The following is a 19,828-nucleotide window of genomic DNA, read 5'->3' as shown; positions in this document are numbered from 1 at the left end:
CTCAGAACCCAGCATCCAAACTCCAATCATCCTCTGCTCTCAGAGGTGAACCAGTCCAAATCAACAGTCAGTCAAATCAGGTGTTGCCCAAAAGACAGGGGAAAAAACTGCATAAGGTAAAAAAGGTCAAATGGAAAGATGAAGTTAGGACGAGAGACAATGACATCTGAGTGACTAATACATGCAAAGTGCCTTTGACAAACAGCTTTGACGTTCCAGTCATAACAGTAAAACACGGGTATGTGTCCCGCTCTGTACACCACCAGCCAGCCTGCCCGGCACGGACATGTGCTCAGACAGGCAACTAACAACCCTAGTAGAGGACACAAAGTGCAGTAAAGTCGCAGTAGGACTACGCTCTGCATTTGTCATGTTTGTACAACTCATCAGCTTATTGCTGTGTACTGTATGGTGGTACGTCTGTGCCAGTGCCTGGGTCCATGTTTTACTCACCCTTTCTCATGCCAACGAAGGGGTCCTTCTCGTACTGCATCCTCATCATCATGTTAGGGGGCAAGTTGACCCCCTGCTGGTACACACCCCCAGAGCCCACCAGGGGGAGAGAGTTACGTTTCTGGAAGGCTGGGTCGCTCACCTCAGAGAACGGGTCCTGCACACTCACAACACTGCTCCTAGAGATAGAGGGAGAGGGGTAAAAGGTGAGGATCTAGACCAGGGCTGTCAAATTCATTTTCCCCCGGGGGGCGCATTCGGTCTTCAACGAGGTCTGTAGGGCCACATTGAAAAGGTGCTATATTTCCTTGTTGTCAAAATTTGCTAAAAATAGTCCATTGTTCTTGGAATTTATTTAGGGTGATTATTGAGCTGGACACGGTCAAGAAACTGTATGAATAAAGGTCCTTTATTATTTCTACACACTTTTCATTAGGTTTTAGTCCATTTAAAGAATATTGAGTTTGTTTCCCCCACAAATCACATTTGATATAATTTTATTTTTTTACTCAAGCCACCCACGGTCCGGATTGGACCCCCTCGTTGCCCAGATCCGACCCGTGGGCCATATGTTTGACACACCTGACCTAAACACTTTAATATACAGTGCTTCGGAAAGTATTCAGACCCATTGACTTTCCCCACATTGTTACGTTACAGCTTTATTCTAAAATGGATTAAATAACAAAAACTCCTCAGCAATCTACACACAATACCCCATAATGACAAAGCAAAAACAGTTTATTTTTTATTTTTATGTTTGAACATTTATTAAACATAAAAAACAGAAATAGTATTCAGACCCTTTGTTATGAGACTCTAACATCTCTGGGAAGTCCTGAAAATAACTGTGCAGTTACCCTTCCCATCCAAAATGACAGAGATTGAGAAGATCTGCAGAGAAGAACTCCCCAAATACAGTTGTTCCAAGCTTATAGCGTCATACCCAAGAAGACTTTAATCGCTGCCAAAGGTGTTTCAAAAAAGTACTGAGTAAAGGGTCTGAATACTTATGTCTTCTTTTTATAAATTAGCAAAACGTTTGAAAAACCTCTTTTTGCTTTGTCATTATGGAGTACTGTGTGTAGATTGATAAGGACAAAAACAATTTAATTAATTTTAAAATAAAGCTGTAACCTAACAAAATATGGAAAAAGTCAAGGGGTCTGAATACTTTCTGAAGGCACTGTACGTACAGTGATACTAACTGAGGTAAAGAGGATATATATGGTATGTATACATACAAACACAGTCACATACACTCTCAGCAGTGGGAGTGCTTGAATGAGAGGGGATCATGGTATACCTGCTGGCTGGGATGGGGGTGACCTGTCCCTGGGGGGTGGTGGCTGGGGTGGGAGGCTTCAGGTCACCTGACATCTCTGCCATGGAGCTGCTGCCTGATGACTGGGGGGTCTGGGGGCCCTGAACGGACCCTGAGTTAGCTGTTAGAAAGCACGAAAGATAAAGGGAGAGAAAGAGAGAGATAGGGGGGGAGCAGAGAGGGTGAACATTTTTAAATCACCTTTATTGGGTCAAAACCCTACAGTATATAAACATTCAACCCTCAGTTGTCATACGCCACCGTTCTCATGTGTAGCAGCCTGTAATAAAAATTTGAGAGAGAGAGAAATTGAGAGAGAGAAATTAAGAGAGGAGAGAGAGATACAAGGAAAGAGAGAACATTTGAGAGAGAGATAGAACACACAGTTGGTTACAAATTAATAGGAAATGTCCAATTTAGTGTATAGAGACCAGGCAGATTTAGCGTGGGGGGAGCTGAGGAGCGGGGGTTAGGGGGTTGAGAGGGGTTTCCCAGGCCAAAACCTCTTAGTCATTTCATGTGACTCTGAAATTCCCTGTTTGCAGCATTTCCCTTATGTAAATGTAACAACCATGCCACCACCATGGCCAAGGACAGGGGTGACATACAGTGCCTTCGGAAAGTATTCAGACCCCTTGACTTTTTCCACATTTTGTTACGTAACAGCCTTATTCTAAAATGTATTCAATTGTCCCCCCGCCCCCATCAATCTACACACAATACCCCATAATGGCAAAGCAAAAACAGGTTTTTAGAAATGTTTGCTAATTTATAAAAAATACAAAATAGAAATATTGCATTTACATAAGTATTCAGATCCTTTACTCAGTACTTTGTTGAAGCACATTTGGCAGCAATTACAGTCTCGAGTCTTCTTGGCTATGACGCTACAAGCTTGGCACACCTATATTTGGGGAGTTTCTCTCATACTTCTGTGCAGATCCTCTCAAGCTCTGTTAGGTTGGATGGAGAGTATTGCTGCACAGCTATTTTCAGGCCTCTCCAGAGATGTTCAAGTCCGGGCTCAAGCTGGGGCAGTCAAGGACATTCAAAAACTTGTCCCGAAGCCACTCCTGGCTTGTCCCGAAGCCCCTCCAGATCTCTCTGTACTTTGCTGTGTTCATCTTTCCCTCGATCCTGTGTAGTCTCCCAGTCCCTGCTACTGAAAAACACCCCCACAGCATTATGCAGCCACCAACATGCTTCACTGTAGGGATGGTGCCAGGTTTCCTCCAAAAGTGACACTTGGCATTTCATCAGACCAGAGAATCTTGTTTTCCTGGTCTGAGAGTCTTTAGGTGCCTTTTGGCAAACTCCAAGCGGGCTGTCATGTGCTTTTTACTGAGGAGTGTCTTCTGTCTGGCCAGTCTACCATAAAGGCCTGACTAGTGGAGTGCTGCAGAGATGGTTATCCTTCAGGAAGGTTCTCCCATCTCCACAGAGGAACTCTAGAGCTCTGTCAGAGTGAAGATTGGGTTCTTGGTCACCTCCCTGACCAAGGCCCTTCTCCCTCGATAGCTCAGTTTGGCCGGGCGGCCAGCTCTAGGAAGAATATTGGTGGTTCCAAACTTCTTCCATTTAAGAATGAGGGAGGCCACTGTGTTCTTGGGGACCTTCAATGCTTTTTGGTACCTTTCCCCAGATCTGTGCCTCAACACAATCCTTCGACCTCATGGCTAGGTTTTTCCTTTGACATGCTCTGTCAACTGTGGGACCTTATATAGACAGGTGTGTGCCTTTCCAAATCATGTCCAATCAATATCATTTACCACAGTTAGACCTCAAGTTGTAGAAACATCTCAAGGATGATCAATGGAGGTGCAGCGGTATAAGGCACTGCTACGCAGTGCTTGAGGCGTCACTACAGGCCCGGGTTCAATCACAGGCTGTGTCACAGCCGGCCGTGACCGGGAGATCTATGCGGCGCACAATTGTCCCAGTGTTTGGCCAGCCAGGATTTCCCTGCCCCATCGCGCTTTAGCAACTCCTTGTAGCGGGCTGGGCTCCTGCGACATCGGTTGCCAGCTGGACGGTGTTTCCTCCAAGACATTGGTGCGGCTGGGTTCAGTGAGCAGTGTGCCAAGAAGCAGTGTGGTTTGGCAGGGCCGTGTTTCGGAGGATGCACGGCGTCTCGACCTTCACCTCTCGCGAGTCCATAGGGGAGTTGCAGTGATGGGACAAGACTGTAAATATCAATTTGTTACAAAAAAAGGATTATCAACGGAAACAGGATGCACCTGAGCTCAATTCCGAGTCTCATAGCAAAGGGTCTGAATACTTATGTAAATAAGGTTTTTCTGTTTTTTATTTTTAATACATTTGCTAAAAATTATTTAAAAAATATTTTTTTCTTTGTCATTATGTAGTGTTGTGTGTAGATTCCTGAGGATGGTTTTTAATGAATCCATCTTAATACAAGGCTGTAACATAACAAAATGTGGAAAAAGTCAGGCGGACTGAATACTTTCCGAAGGCCATGTATGTGAGGCCCCAAATCCTTTTAGCCTATCAGAGGGCCCGCTGGGGCCTATCTCACTAACAGGGTTGGGTAGGTTACTTTCTAAATGTATTCCGCTACAGTTACTAGTTACCTGTCCAAAACTGTAATCAGTAATGTAACTTTTGGATTACCCAAACTCAATAACATAATTTGATTATATTCAGTTACTTTTAGATTACTTTCCCCTTAAGAGGCATTAGAAGAAGACACAAATGTATGTTACCAATTGAACAACATCTATTGCAGGATAAATAAATGTTAAAGTTTACGGTACATAGCTGGCCATATATGGATATTAAATTTGACTTTATGGTTTGGTTGTGTAGGCTTATTCTAACCCATCGCATTCTACTGCATATAATACTATGATAAAATTATATCTTTACATTAATATCTATAATTTATACGTCCAAAAGTGTATGTACCAACTACAGATTGCCCCTTTAAGTCTATCAAAAGTGTGCAAGTTTGAGCATGTGTCCATTAGGTCTGCGGATTATTATTATTTTACAGCATGAATTAATCCCACTTTTATTCCATAGGCTGGGATCTGCATTATGCAGCTGTTGCAAGAGTGCATTTTTCACTGGCTGTCCATTGGTTTCAAAAACAATGATTGATAGGCAGCTTAAACTTCTTGAATTCAACCATTATTGGGTTCAAATACACATTTAGATTTGTGAACAGCCAACCACAATCTATAAGGCGCAAATAGCTAAATGAGAGAGCAGCAGTGTGATTCACATCAATGCGGTATATAGATATCAATAATCAGTGATATCCGTATTGTCGTAAACTACCCCACTGCTGGCATCCTTACCTCCAAGAGTTTATTCAAGTTGGATAATCTGTGGATGCCGACAGCAGTCGCACCATTGGAAGACGTAGCTTGGACTGTAGCCTACAAAAGCCTATTCATGCTCTTTTCCCACGTTCCATCAAACGCATTTGTTGTGCCATCATAGTGGTCTCTGACTTGTGGTCAGAAATGCCTAGGTGGTACAAACTTACACTTGCGCCTTTTTTCAATACTGATTTGAATGTTATTAAGAAAACAGAGAAGTGTCAAACATTTTTTTCCGCAAACATCCTTTCCAAATGTAAAAGTAAAATCCTTGAAGAAATCATCTAGTTTTTCAAAAGTGTCTGTCATCTGATTACAATATTTTTGCTGGTAACGTGACAGATTACAGTTACCATTTTTTGTAATCCCTTGCATGTAATTTATCACATGTAATCCAATACTCCCCAACCCTGCTCACTAACCACCACTCATTAACACGAGCCTCAGCACCTGCCTGCCGAGAGTAGAGGGGGAATGCAGGGACTGCTAAGAAGGAGCAGGAGAAGAGGAGGAAGAGCAGAAGAAGGGGGAGGGGGAGGAAGAGAGGGAAACAGGAGGAAGAGAAGGCCTCTCTGTGGGAATAGCTCATTGGAGAGCGCCAAACTTGCCGCAGTCACTGTGGAGAGTTTTATTTTGCAGCTTTTTGAAGATCGTTTTCCATTTTTGGCAGGGTGAACTCAGTGAGGGGTTCATGTGGAGGTTATGCCTGAGGGCTCAACTGTAGTTAAAACACAAAGGGGGAGGGTGTCTGTAAGGGCGAGGCTCACCCACATGCAGGCTGTACTGTACTATACTGTATTCTGCACTCCCTACAGTATATCAGAGAGAGTAACAGACTACTGTACCAGAGACCCGGCCATGCTACACATCACTCAGGGGTAAGGTAGCTAGAATGATATGAAGCAAGTATCAGACCATATGATGCATAAATTGTATGATGCCATGGCTATGAATTTTTCAGCGCATAGGAATATTCAATTATTGAAGGTCTGTAAAAACACAGGAAATTATGTAATACCATGCCGCATTACACATGAAGACCCTACAAAGCGAAAGAGGAAAAAGGCTTGTATGAAGTAGGAATGAAGGAAAACATGATGGCTAGTTTTAGGAGATAAGAGATGCTGGATATGTGAATGAGCGTTTAGTGTAGCAGCTCCTCTCTGCACCGCACGCCTCTAACAGCAATAAAGAATGGCTTAAAAAATTCATACTACTTCTGAATTATTCAACAATACCCCCTGCCGCCACAACAGTTAGAGGGTAGAGGGAGGGAGGGAGGGAGGGAGGGAGGGAGGGAGGGAGGGAGGGAGGGAGGGAGGGAGGGAGGGAGGGAGGGAGGGAGGGAGGGAGGGAGGGAAAGGGGATACCTTGTCAGTTGCACAACTGACTGCATTCAACCAAAATATGTCTTCTGCATTTAACCCAATCCCTCTGAATCAGAGAGGTGCGGGGGGCTGCCTTAATCCACGTCATCATGTCTGTATGCCTGTTTCATATCAAATCTAATGTATTTATAAAGCCATTTTTACATCAGCAGATGTCACAAAGTGCTATACAGAAAAAACTCCAAACAGCATGTCTGTCTGCCTGCCTATTTGTCTGTCTAGCTGCCTGCCTATTTGTCTGTCTGCCTATTTTTCTGCCTGCCTGCCTGCTGCATCTGAGGGATGGGAGCAGTTGTTGTCGGGGATTAACTTCCTTGCTCAAATGCAGAACTGTAGATTTTCCAACTTTGCTGGCTTGGGGATTTGAACCTTCGGTTACTGGTCCAGCGTTCTTAACCTATAGGCTCCCTGCCTCCCAGAGAGAGAGGGATAGAGAGAAAGAGGGACAGAGACTGATGCTTTCAGTGGGGCTGGGAGAGAGGGAGCAAGGGACAGAGGGGGAGAAAAGGAGAGGGCATGGGGGGGGGGGGATTCTCCTCTCTCCAGGATATCTCCTCTGCTCCATAGCCAAGCAACTCAGAAAGTGAACAATGGATCCAGTGGTTAAAGGAGGTTAAGAGCATTCCTATCCCTCAGATGCCGCAGGCAGACAAACAGACAGGCAGACAGACATGCTGTTCGGAGTTTTAGGCTGGGTTTCTGTATAGCACTATGTGACATCTGCCAATTAAAAATGGCTTCATAAATATATTTGATTTGATTTGAAACAGGCATACAGGCATACAGACAGACAAGCATATAAACAGACAGGCAGGCAGACAGACAACACGGGAGGGAGGCAGACAGAAAGTAAGGCAGACAGGCAGGCAGACAGACAGACTGGGATACAGTTAAGCATACAGGCAGGCAGACAGACAACACTGGGAAGGAGGCAGGAAGAAAGACAGGTAGACAGGCAGGCAACACTAGGAGGGAGGGGACATTTACACAGCGTGAACTCAAGTGCCCTTTATTCTACGTTCAGAGAGAGAGAGAGAAATGAGGGAGCGAGAGGAAGAGAGAAAGGTGTGTGTGAGTGTAAAGGTTGATGAAATAAGACAGAAAGCGCTGGCTCACAGGTGTGTGTCAGAGTGAATAGAGGTTGACTGGAGGTCAGCATTGTTTATATTCATCGCTCCAGCCTCATGAATCAATCTCAGGGGGATCCCCCTTCCCTCCTCCGACTCCTCCCTCCCAACATCTCCTCTTTGCTGCTCAACAGCTTTCTCTACTCTGTGACATCATCACCTAGCTGTCAGCTATACATGGAGCCTGCTTCATTGACATGGTCAGTGAAGCAGGCAGCCAGGCAGGCACCTGGGAGCAGGATGGGTGGCTGGATAGAGGGATAGAGGGATAGTTAGTAGATGTTAGAGATAGATAGACAGATGGACAAATCGGGCCAACATGAGGTCTCATTTGTGTTAAGAGCACAGTACGGACATGGTTCTCTCTCCACTTCAATCAATCACACAGCACTATGTCATCTACTGTAAGTGAAGGTAATAGCGACTGCTCTGGTTCTTAAATGTACACATATTTCATTCTGTTTCAGCTTACGGTAATTTCTATTTTAGTGTATGTTCCAGTAAATAGACGCACTGACCTGGCTCAACATGAAGGTAAATATTCATTTCAGAAGGTTATGTCTCCATCAAGAGTCTAAGAGACTGGGATGCAGACATATGCCTGAGTAGGTGTCTATCCCTCTTGATTCACTGATGTGGTCATCCTGTCTGGGTTGGCGCCCCCCCCCCCTTGGGTTGTGCCGTGGCGGAGATCTTTGCGGGCTATACTCAGCTTTGTCTCAGGATGGTAAGTTGGTGGTTGAAGATATCCCTCCAGTGGTGTGGGGGCTGTGCTTTGGCATAGTGGGTGGGGTTATATCCTTCCTGTTTGGCCCTGTCCGGGGGTGTCCTCGGGTGGGGCCACAGTGTCTCCTGACCCCTCCTGTCTCAGCCTTCAGTATTTATGCTGCAGTAGTTTATGTGTCGGGGGGCTGGGGTCAGTTTGTTATATCTGGAGTACTTCTCCTGTCCAATTCGGTGTCCTGTGTGAATCTAAGTGTGCGTTCTCTAATTCTCTCCTTCTCTCTCTCGGAGGACCTGAGCCCTAGGACCATGCCCCAGGACTACCTGACATGATGACTCCTTGCTGTCCCCAGTCCACCTGGCCGTGCTGCTGCTCCAGTTTCAACTGAACCGCGGCCCTAGGACCATGCCCCAGGACTACTTGACATGATGACTCCTTGCTGTCCCCAGTCCACCTGGCCGTGCTGCTGCTCCAGTTTCAACTGTTCTGCCTTATTATTATTCGACCATGCTGGTCATTTATGAACATTTGAACATCTTGGCCATGTTCTGTTATAATCTCTACCCGGCACAGCCAGAAGAGGACTGGCCACCCCACATAGCCTGGTTCCTCTCTAGGTTTCTTCCTAGGTTTTGGCTTTTCTAGGGAGTTTTCCTAGCCACCGTGCTTCTACACCTGCATTGCTTGCTGTTTGGGGTTTTAGGCTGGGTTTCTGTACAGCACTTTGAGATATCAGCTGATGTACGAAGGGCTATATAAATAAATTTGATTTGATTTGATTTGTCTACATGTGTGTGTGTGTGTGTGTGTGTGTGTGTGTGTGTGTGTGTGTGTGTGTGTGTGTGTGTGTGTGTGTGTGTGTGTGTGTGTGTGTGTGTGTGTGTGTGTGTGTGTGTGTGTGTGTGTGTGTGTGTTTGTGTGTGTGTGTGTGTGTGTTGAAGGTAGGTACTCCTCTCCAGCCCTTTAGTAAAAGCAATCTGGTGTGACTCAGGCAGCTGAAGTATTGGTGTTCTATTTAAAAAGCAGGGTAGGTCACTCTTCTCATCACCACTCTGAATTAGAGATGTGACCTTCACACTCCAGCTCTCTCTCCTTAGCTGGGCACCGTAATTGTGCTTAGAAACACTGTCAGGGACAACATGCAAATCAAAAACTTTGTCTTATAAATAGCATACCAGCGTAACCTAGAATTACATGACTTAACATTTTTAACATGGCAATCACATCAAGCCATATCTCTGCTTAGAGGTGCTGTAACTTGATTGTTTTTAATGTTGTTCAAAATGCTATTCCAAGACACCATACTAGTCCGAGAAAAGGCACACATTCTCCCATCTAGTAAGACTGTCTTGCTGGTGCATTGATGTCAGCATACAGTACAGTTTCACCTGATACAGTGTAAAATCATTACTATCATCACCACCATCATCATCACAATCATCATCATCATCAGTGTCAGTGCCGGTCCTTACCAGGAGAGGGCGGCTGCACCTTGGCCTGCTTCCTGTTTTCCCCCCCAGTCCCAGTGTTGCTGTCGGCCGGCTGGTCCTCTCCCCGCTCCACCTTACACTCATAGGCAAACAGGTACTGGATGTACTGCTTCTTCAGACAGCTGGCGGCGCTACTGGAGGTACCAACACTCAGATTGGTGGACAGCTCACGCCACTTCTTGTTCTTGTTCACCTTTGAGGGGAGGGGAGAGGATGTATAGAGGAGAGGAAGGATGGGAAGGGTGACAGGTTAGCATTAACAGCGGAGTCAATCACCACCTTCCGGAGACACCTGAAACCCCACCTCTTCAAGGAATACCTAGGATAGGATAAAGCAATCCTTCTCCCCCCCCCCCCTTAAATGATTTAGATGCACTATTGTAAAGTGGCTGTTCCACTGATGTCAGAAGGTGAATTCACCAATTTGTAAGTCGCTCTGGATAAGAGCGTCTGCTAAATGACTTAAATGTAAATGTAAATGTAATACAATGGCATGTTAGTCCACTGTATGTATCCTGGCTTGAAACTACTAAACATTTGCTTTGCCCCACTTCAAAGCTACTACCAAATAAGTGATATTGACAAGTCTAATAAACCACATCGATAGTGTATAGCGCTACGGTATTTCAGTCCAGCAATACATGAGAAAAGCACTGATATTTCAGTCCTGTAAGACATAAAGCAGTATATTTCAGTCCTGTAAGACATAAAGCAGTATATTTCAGTCCTGTAAGACATAATGAAATTAAATCAGTGGTTGTCTCTCACCAGGGCTAGGCCCCCTATCTCCCTGACAGCCATGTAGAGTCTGCAGAGGTCCAGGGGCTTCTTGCCCACGGCGGGAAGGTGGGGGACAGGTGTACCCCTCTCCTCCATGAAGGACAGGTACCGGTCCACCCAGCCACGCCTCTCCGGCTCCCCACCCATATCATACAGGCGCGTGATTCGTTCGTTAGTCATGGTGGACGAGTTGAGCTTCTGAGTCGGAAGAGATGGAGAGAGATATGGAATTAGCTCCAACCCTGCAAACTTACACAACTACTGAAATCAGTCATCGCACTGGAAAACAAACAACAAGAAATAAAACATTGGAAGATATTGGTTAAAATATAAGGAGGCGTGTCATACAGGGCTGGAGGGAGTCTTTGGCCAGATGGGGCTGCTGATGCTGTCACTGTCATCCCCATGGTAGGAGGACAGGCTGGCTGGGCTGGGGGACAGGGGAGAGGGGACAAGCATGGCACCAGGGGTGGTGGGCTGGGAGACACACTGGGATCCACTGTGCCCATCCTGTAACAGAGAGAGAGATAAACAGAGAGAGAGACAGAGGGAGAGAGAGATAGAGGGAGAGAGACAGAGGGAGAGAGACAGAGGGAGAGAGAGACAGAGGGAGAGAGACAGAGGGAGAGAGACAGGGGGAGAGAGGGACAGAGGGAGCGAGACAGAGAGAGAGAGAGAGAGAGAGAGAAAGAGAGACAGAGGGAGAGACAGAGGGAGAGAGACAGAGGGAGGGAGACAGGGGGAGAGAGAGACAGAGGGAGAGAGACAGAGGGAGAGAGGGACAGAAGGAGAGAGAGCCAGAGAGAGTGAGAGAGAGTGATATATTTATATATATATATATATATATATATATATATATATATATAGAGAGAGAGAGAGAGAGAGAGAGAGAGAGAGAGCGAGAGAGAGAGAAAAGGAGGACAAAAATCAAGGGTGAGCACTTGTTGAGTCTTATGTAGGGTTTCCACCACTTCCAAATTCGCCAGACAAAGATCCACCCCCATTCATTTTCAACAGGAGCACGAGGAGCAATGCACAGGGGATTGTGGGAAGTTGAGAGGTGGGAGCCCCGCTAGCAGAGCGGTAGAAAAAGTTCAGCTCTGCTCTACTTTATACAAATTGAACATGGCCACCGCTGCAATTAACCAATCAAGTGAGGAGCAGATGTTTGCTTGAAAATCTTCCGTTCATGAAACATAGTTCTGCGTGTCATTAGTTCCCGGGCATGCACAACCAAAAGAGATGGAGGAAAGCCGATCATCGCTGTGTATGGTTTTCCAATTCGGTCTGATTTTGCTTTGATACACTCCTAGAAAAAGGGTTCCAAAAGGGTTCTTCGGCTGTCCTCATAGGATAACCCTGTTTGGTTCCAGGTCAAATCCTTTTTGGTTCCATGTAGAACTTTCTGTGGTTCTACCTGGGACAAAAAAGGGTTCTTCAAAGGGTTCTCCTATGGGGACAGCCAAAGAACCCTTTTAGGTTCTAGATCACACAAGCGTGGAGAATACAGAGACAAAATCACAAGGTCAAGAGGTTTGCAGAGACTGTTGGTGTTGATGGTGAGTGAAGAGAGATTTGCACAACAATGTTTGCTTATGCTGCTAGCTATGTCATGACATTGATGATGATAGCTCACTTCCTGTAAAATACATAGGCCTACATACACATGACTGGGTACTTTGTGTAAAGGAAAATGTGGCTTTGAATTGCAAACATTGTTGTGCAAATCTCTGTTTAACCACCATCAACAACAACATCTCTACAATCCTCCTCCATGCCATTGACCTTCTGATTTTGTCTGTATATTCTGAAATCATTCTCAGCAAATAAACAAGGTATAATTACAATGCTCCCCATGCCCCATTATTTTCCTTTTTGACATTTTAATTACCCTACAAATTGTCAGCTCCTTATTTTCATGTACAGTACTGTACCTAGGGTTGCATAAATAATGTAGAAAATCTGGCTTATGGTTAGCCTCATATACATTATCTACTGGTATAATTTTTAAATTGAGAACATATAGCTAGCTCAACAATATACAATTGATGTGTGAGTTTAGCTTTTCTCTGCTTCAGATATACAATGACAAACGTACATTGATTGCACATGTTCATTAGGTCAGTTATGCCATCATACTGTAGGCCTATGGCTGCATTGGTGATGCATGACAGTATGATAAACTGCAAAATGGGTTCACATGGCTGATATCCTGAGACAGAGTGACAATCAAATAAAACCGATTGGAGAGCTCACATCTGGACAAAAATGTCATGTTAGTTTGAGAAAGCAACAAAGTAACACAGCAAATTCAAGACAGATCCCCTTCACACCTTTTTATTGCAAAATGAATGAACATTGACACGAGTTCTTCTTGAATATTGTTTTTAAGTTAACAATTAAAACAAGTTTAAAAACTTCACTTCAATTAATCAACATAAATTAATCAAAATATAATTTCAAAATGTACAAATAATCTAACTTGTTTATAAATGTTAGACATCTTAGTAAGTAAGCTACTATTACTAAAGCATCATTTCTAGGTGAACAAAAAAGTCCTGTCATGATTTTCCTTCCAGGGTGAGGATAAAAGAGAGCCCCCCCCCCTCTCCCACTAGAGAGGAAGGGGGGAAGTGGGCCAGTTTTATAACTTTAACGACCAGTCGTAAACTTTCTCTCTCCGGCAGTATTGAACAAAGGAATATGATGTGTGTAGAGAGAGAATCGGACGCCAAAACTCCAACATCCAACAGTGGATAATGAAACAATATTTGTCATATAAAAAATATGGGAAATGGTTTGTGGGGATCCAAACAATAATTATGGCAAAAGTATATTGTTTTGTAAGGTCATTAAGGATAGTATTACAAGATAATGGTAACTCTACAAATGTATACGTCCCAGTTATCAGATTTACATCTAAATGTTGTCATTTTATATGATTAAATTTGAAACCATTTGTGAGAAGATTAAATGTGATTTTAGTCTTCTAAATTAGATAACTGTTTTTCATTTAAACTTTTGCCAAGTCAGTAACCACGCCAACGTGAGCACAGACATTGTGGCAACATGATGGAACCACCCTCCAAGGCGAGTGCATAAAAGGACTTGCTGAAGAATTAACATATTAGACCAGTATATGTGCAGCGCGAGCTGAATACACTGAAATGGTTGCAATTTCAATACAGACCAGTATGAGCTGAATGTCACGAAATTGATAGAAACTCTCTAGACTACACAGGAACATTCAGTCTGCAGCTGTTTATGTACTTTAGTCTAGTAAACTCGACCAAAGACCCTCTGAAGGATCTTGTCTAATGAACACTCTGAGACAAAGAAACCTACTACTACGACTACAAAGGACATAGTGACCTCTGGTGGACAAATCAGAGACTTCTGTCAAACTGACTCCCCATAGATGGACCGGGCGATTTCAAAAGAGACAAAGACATACAAGTGTAAATATGTGTTGCATTTCTAAATCCATCCGAATGATTTGTTAGGGTGCTAAATATCCATATTTACGATGAGCATATTTTCCACATCTATGTACAATAAGCCCACTCTCTGTCTCTCCCGCTCTTTCTCCCCCCCCCTTTCATTGTGTAACAAGCCATCATATCGGGTTATTCCACTAGAGACTTTTCATTGCATTATGTTAGTAATCAATTCAACCTATACTGTGTGTGCTTATGTATTTCTGTGTGATTCTTTAGTTAGTTAGTAAATAAATAATGAAGCCAATTTGTGTATCGGTGAATCATCATTTAGACTAAGTCAACGACTTTCAGAATGAAACTGATATGAGGTAATAAGGATTAATGGATGACTGGTATGAAAACGATATATTCTGATATATTCTTGAGTTAATTCGGGAAACGCTAACTCATTAAACTAACTTTTCCCGTGGTGCCCCAAGATTGCTAATGAGTTAATTGTTACCTGATTCATTTAATCATGTCTAATAATTAAACATAGTGTCAGGACCCGGTTACGAACCTGGGTCTCCGGAGTGAGAAACAGTCACTTAACCAACTGAGCCACGAATAGTCAGCAGAACCCAGAAGATGAGGCAGACACAGCAGTACTTAAGACGGTGTATTTAATAAAGTAAAAAGGAGAAGTCCTTCAATACAAAAAATGGCAAATCCAAAAGGTGGTAGGAATAGCACAAAAAAGCCTCAAGAGATACTCGAAAATAAAAACAGAATTCCACAAGAGCATCCACCGGAAACGACAAGAATACACAGAACACTAGGGCTGGGTGCTAACATACCAAAACCCGGAACAACCCTGGCCAAATCCTGACAGAATCCCCCCCCTAGGAACGGCTCCTGACGTTCCTACCAGCTCTCTCAGGGTGGAGGGCCCTGAACTGACGAATGAGGTCAGGGTCCAGGATGTCTTTGGCAGGAACCCAGGAGAGCTCCTCGGGACCGTAGCCTTCCCAGTCCACCAGATACTGCCAGGACCGCTGCACCCGGCGGGAATCCAGTATCCGATGGACGGTATAAGCCGGCTGGCCTCCAATGACACGAGGCGGAGGGGGAGGTCTGTCTGCCGGGACAAGGGGAGAAAAACAACAGGTTTTAACAATGAAATGTGAAATGTGGGATTAATCTTAAGGGATCTGGGTAAGTGTAGGCGATAAGAAACTGGGTTAACTCTCCTGGCAACCTTGAAGGGACCGATGTATTTTTGGGACAGCTTGCGAGACTCCACCCGTAGAGGTAAGTCTCTTGTGGAGAGCCAGACTCTCTGGCCGGGGCGCAGGGTAGGCCCGGGACGGCGACGTCTGTTGGCTTGTTGTTGGTACCTCTGTGAGGAACGCATAAGATTAAGACGGGTCTTCCTCCACATAAGCCAACAGCGTCTGACGAACTTCAAGGCTGAAGGCACTCTGACTTCTGCCTCCTGGTCCGGGAACAATGGAGGAGCATAGCCAAACTGACACTCGTGCGGGGACATACCAGTGGAGGAGGAGCGCAAGGTGTTGTGCGCATATTCGGCCCAAACAATAAAGGATGACCATGTGGACGGGTTGTCACGAGTCATACATCGGAGGGTGGTTTCCAGCTCTTGATTCATCCTCTCTGTTTGGCCGTTGGACTCCGGATGGTACCCTGAAGATAGACTGGCAGAAGCCCCCATGAGTTGGCAGAAGGCCTTCCAAAACCTTGAGGCGAACTGGGGACCTCTGTCAGAAACCATATCTTGAGGAATGCCGAAGACTCGGAACACATGATTAATTACCAACTCAGCCGTTTCCTTGGCAGAAGGTAACTTAGTCAATATAGACAGCGTCGCTCCCTCATCCGGCGGTCTCTCTCAGCCTGGGAGATGCGTCCAATCTGCATGGGTTCCGGTGGAGCCAGCGATGATAAGGGTGGGGACTCGGAGCTGGGACTGATAGGGGCTAGAGGTCTACGGTTGAGTTCTCCCTCTCTCAGACGCTGGTCAATGCGTGAGGCCAACTTGATCAGGGACTCGAGATTGTCCGGTGGTTCCCGAGTGGCCAGTTCATCTTGGATAGTGTCGGAAAGGCCTTTCAGAAAGCACACCGTGAGCGCCTCGTTGTTCCAGCCACTCGCTGCTGCCACCGTGCGGAACTGGATGGCATAGTCCGTCACGCTGCGCCAACCTTGATGGAGAGTCAGGAGCTGTTTGGCTGAGTCAGAACCACTGCTTGGGCCTTGAAACACTCGTTTGAATTCCTCAGCAAAGGCAGAGTAGCTGGCACAGCAGGAACTATGGGCATCCCACACAGCAGTAGCCCAGGCCAGGGCTTTTTCCGACAGCAGGGTGATGATATAAGCGATCTTAGACCGGTCGGTGGGAAACGACGAGGATTGTAGCTCAAAGGAGAGAGAACATTGGGTGAGAAACCCTTTACAAGCACTTGGATCACCTGAGAACCGTTGGGGAGGTGGAAGACGAGGTTCAGCCAGGGGGTTAACTGCCATGGGTACGTGAATCTGAGGTACTGGGACGGGAACTGTTGCCGGGGTAAGACGATCAGATATTTGCTTAATGGAAGTCAGCATCTCCGACAGAAGATGAGAATGTCTAGCCATTAAGGCCTCTTGCTGAACCAGGGCGGCTTCGTGGCGTTGGACAGTCTCCTGGTGGTGGGACAGCATGGCAAAAGGTCCTGGGAACTGACTGCCTCTGGGTTCATTTTTGGCTCTGTGTTTCTGTCAGGACCCGGTTACGAACCTGGGTCTCCGGAGTGAGAAACAGTCACTTAACCAACTGAGCCACGAATAGTCAGCAGAACCCAGAAGATGAGGCAGACACAGCAGTACTTAAGACGGTGTATTTAATAAAGTAAAAAGGAGAAGTCCTTCAATACAAAAAATGGCAAATCCAAAAGGTGGTAGGAATAGCACAAAAAAGCCTCAAGAGATACTCGAAAACAAAAACAGAATTCCACAAGAGCATCCACCGGAAACGACAAGAATACACAGAACACTAGGGCTGGGTGCTAACATACAAACACAGAGCACAGAACTGAGGGAAACTAAGGGTTTAAATACAATCAGGGAAAACGAGGCACAGGTGCAAATAATAATGGGGAACAAGGGAAAAAAACATAAGGTCAAAAAGCACAATGGGGGCATCTAGTGACCAAAACCCGGAACAACCCTGGCCAAATCCTGACACATAGTTAATTGATTTAATAAAATAACAGTCATCACATCAATGATAGCCACGTCACGACAGTCCCTACCAGAGGTGGCCACCCTTGTTCCACTTCCTGATCTACTGAGTGAGTAGACTTCTATTCCAGCACAGCAATAATACACATTATTATCAACTCATTAGGTTTGATAAGTTGATAAGTTGAATCAGGAGTGTTAGGAGAAGGATTGGCCTGCTACAGTTGTAATACGTTTGTACTACATTATGTGTGACTTTTAACTGTAATGTTGTATAAAACATTTACTAACATAAGTACCCATACAACTCATGGCATATAAGGATATGCCAGCAGTCTCTTGGGACATTCACTTGGACCTCTTCATCTACAGACAGGCTTTTGCAGCTCTCCATAGCTGAGGACAGACATCACAAAGAAACAGGCTTTATTGTATTACAATTAGACAGCGCGGACTAATATCTCTCTGTCTGTCTCCATAGTTTTCCTCTCTAGGGACTAGAACTGGATAATATTTTCCTAATGTCATCCCACAATCTGTCTAATGTCATCCCACAATCTAACTAGTACACCTACTCCTTTTTCTGACAACTGGAGCAGAAAATCCTTTCACCCTCTTCCATTGCTGTTATCTTTAAATTCATTTGGGGCATGAGATTTTAATTTACAATGATAAATAGGCTTACATCAAGATAGCAAGATAGATATGAAGTTAACTAGCTGATGATATTTCACTTAGCTATAATATGTAAAGTTGGCTAGCTAGATAGCTAATAAGCAGTTTATTAGCCTACACACAGTGGCCTGCTGTAGCTAACTAGCTAGCTAGCTAATAATACATAGTTTTTTTTACATTTTCAAAATGTATTTACTTACTTACTCTCTATAGGTTCACGCCTACGCCCACAAAGCGGACAACCTTTAGCAGTGAAGAGTTGTCATGCGGAGGCACCGCTTCTGGTCGAAACGGAATGTATTCCGGAATGTAGAGGAATGTATTTGTATATTGCTCTGTTCTTTCCTCACCCATACTTTTACTCCAACCCTGACTGTGTGTGAACAGAAAGCAAACTGCTGTGTGCATCAGAAACACTCAGCAAACCAGAAAGAGTGAGAGAGAGAGACATCGAGAGTGAGAGAGATAGCGAGAGTGAGAGACAGCGACAGTGGGAGCGATAGAGCGACAGCAATAGTGAGAGACAGCGAGAGAGTGTGTGTGTGAGAGAGAAAGAGAGATAGAGAGGGAGAAAGAGAGGTCATGAGCACATGAGCTCCCACATTTTTCAGCATGTTTTTACAAAAAGATAGATTTAGAGTTAGATAAAAGGGTTAGATAAACTTGGATTTTTCTAATTTATTATCTACTTCACTTGCTTTGGCAATGTTAATATACAGTATGCTTCCCATGCCAATGAAGCCCTTAAATTTAAATGATTTAAAATGAATTGAGAGAGAGAAAGAAAGAAAGAAAAAGAGAGTCCTGACTACTCCGAATACATGGAACAAGTTCTCCAGGTCAGTGGACAGGTTTGTGTTTGAGAGTTTCAGTGACAGATTGCATATGTCAGCAGAACCTTGATGTGCTCTCTCTCTCTCTCTCTCTCTCTCTCTCTCTCTCTCTCTCTCTCTCTCTCTCTCTCTCTCTCTCTCTCTCTCTCTCTCTCTCACTCTCACTCTCTCTCTCAGTCTAGCAGAGCAGGGAGACTAAGGCTTTGTCTTGTTAGTACAGAGTAGACACATCATCTTTTCAGAGAGCTCTGGGGGTCTTCACACAGCTTTGACTGCTTTCAATAATTCAACACTCACCACTATTATCAGCAAAGACAGGGATTTTCACAGAAATGATAGGGGCAAAACAAATGGCAGGAATGGAAAGAGCCAACGAGCTCAGCTGCATTTGGGAGAAGTGAGAAGTCAGCAATATGGTGGTTTGGGCTGTGGAGAGGAGTGAGTACTGTGTGTGTGTGTGTGTGTGTGTGTGTGTGTGTGTGTGAGAGAGAGAGAGAGAGAGAGAGAGAGAGAGAGAGAGAGAGAGAGAGCGTCAGGGTTGGAGTCAATTCGAATTGAAGTCAGTCAATGCAGGGAGTGATTTAAACATTTAAAAAATGTAAAAGAAACATTTTTGAAATTAAAATGTTCTCATTTTCAGATTATTGAGAGGTCACTGAAAATAAAATCAATTTTTGACTGACTTTAATTCAAACTGACCCCACCCCTGGTGTGTGTGTGGGTGTGTGCAAGTGTGTTTGCGTGCTTGTGTATAGATGCCAAAACATCAACAAGGAAGAGAGCTGAGGGCAAAAACAAAACGAGAAAATATTATTAACTGTAAATGTTAAACAAATCATTAAATATGGCAAGAAAACAAAAACAAAACTCTGCCTGCTGTGCTGATGCAGCATATGCTGATCAGATGCCTTTGGTTCATTAGTGTTTCAACAGAGCGCACGCAAGAGAGAAAGAGACAGAGAGAGAGAGAGAGAGAGACAGAGAGAGTGAGAGCAAGCTGGAGAGAGAGCGAGTGAATGTGAGAGAGAGAT

The 19,828-nt window shown here is 44.6% G+C and overlaps 2 protein-coding genes across 3 annotated transcripts in view; both read right to left on the bottom strand.

Annotated features, from left to right (window-relative positions):
* Positions 1 to 19,828, bottom strand: part of LOC135508341 (AT-rich interactive domain-containing protein 1B-like) — a 322,882-nt gene that overhangs the window by 5,474 nt on the left and 297,580 nt on the right. For both annotated transcript variants that reach the window (XM_064928452.1, XM_064928453.1), the window contains exons 11-15: positions 10,979 to 11,140; positions 10,619 to 10,828; positions 9,833 to 10,043; positions 1,760 to 1,898; positions 454 to 632 (exon numbers count right to left, since the gene is read on the bottom strand). In XM_064928452.1, coding sequence (XP_064784524.1) covers positions 454 to 632; positions 1,760 to 1,898; positions 9,833 to 10,043; positions 10,619 to 10,828; positions 10,979 to 11,140 — 901 coding nt within the window. The remainder of the gene's footprint in view (positions 1 to 453; positions 633 to 1,759; positions 1,899 to 9,832; positions 10,044 to 10,618; positions 10,829 to 10,978; positions 11,141 to 19,828) is intronic.
* Positions 14,716 to 18,447, bottom strand: LOC135508342 (chromobox protein homolog 5-like). The gene is made up of 3 exons (XM_064928454.1): positions 18,169 to 18,447; positions 17,581 to 17,685; positions 14,716 to 15,187 (listed from the first exon to the last, which is right to left on the bottom strand). Exons 2-3 carry the CDS (start codon positions 17,681 to 17,683, stop codon positions 14,952 to 14,954), a joined length of 339 nt encoding a protein of 112 aa, XP_064784526.1. The 5' UTR covers positions 17,684 to 17,685; positions 18,169 to 18,447; the 3' UTR covers positions 14,716 to 14,951.

Source organism: Oncorhynchus masou, chromosome 21 (assembly GCF_036934945.1).
Source record: "Oncorhynchus masou masou isolate Uvic2021 chromosome 21, UVic_Omas_1.1, whole genome shotgun sequence".
Taxonomy (NCBI): domain Eukaryota; kingdom Metazoa; phylum Chordata; class Actinopteri; order Salmoniformes; family Salmonidae; genus Oncorhynchus; species Oncorhynchus masou.
The sequence above is the reverse complement of the archived record's forward strand: the minus strand, read 5'-3'. Positions and strand labels throughout refer to the sequence as shown.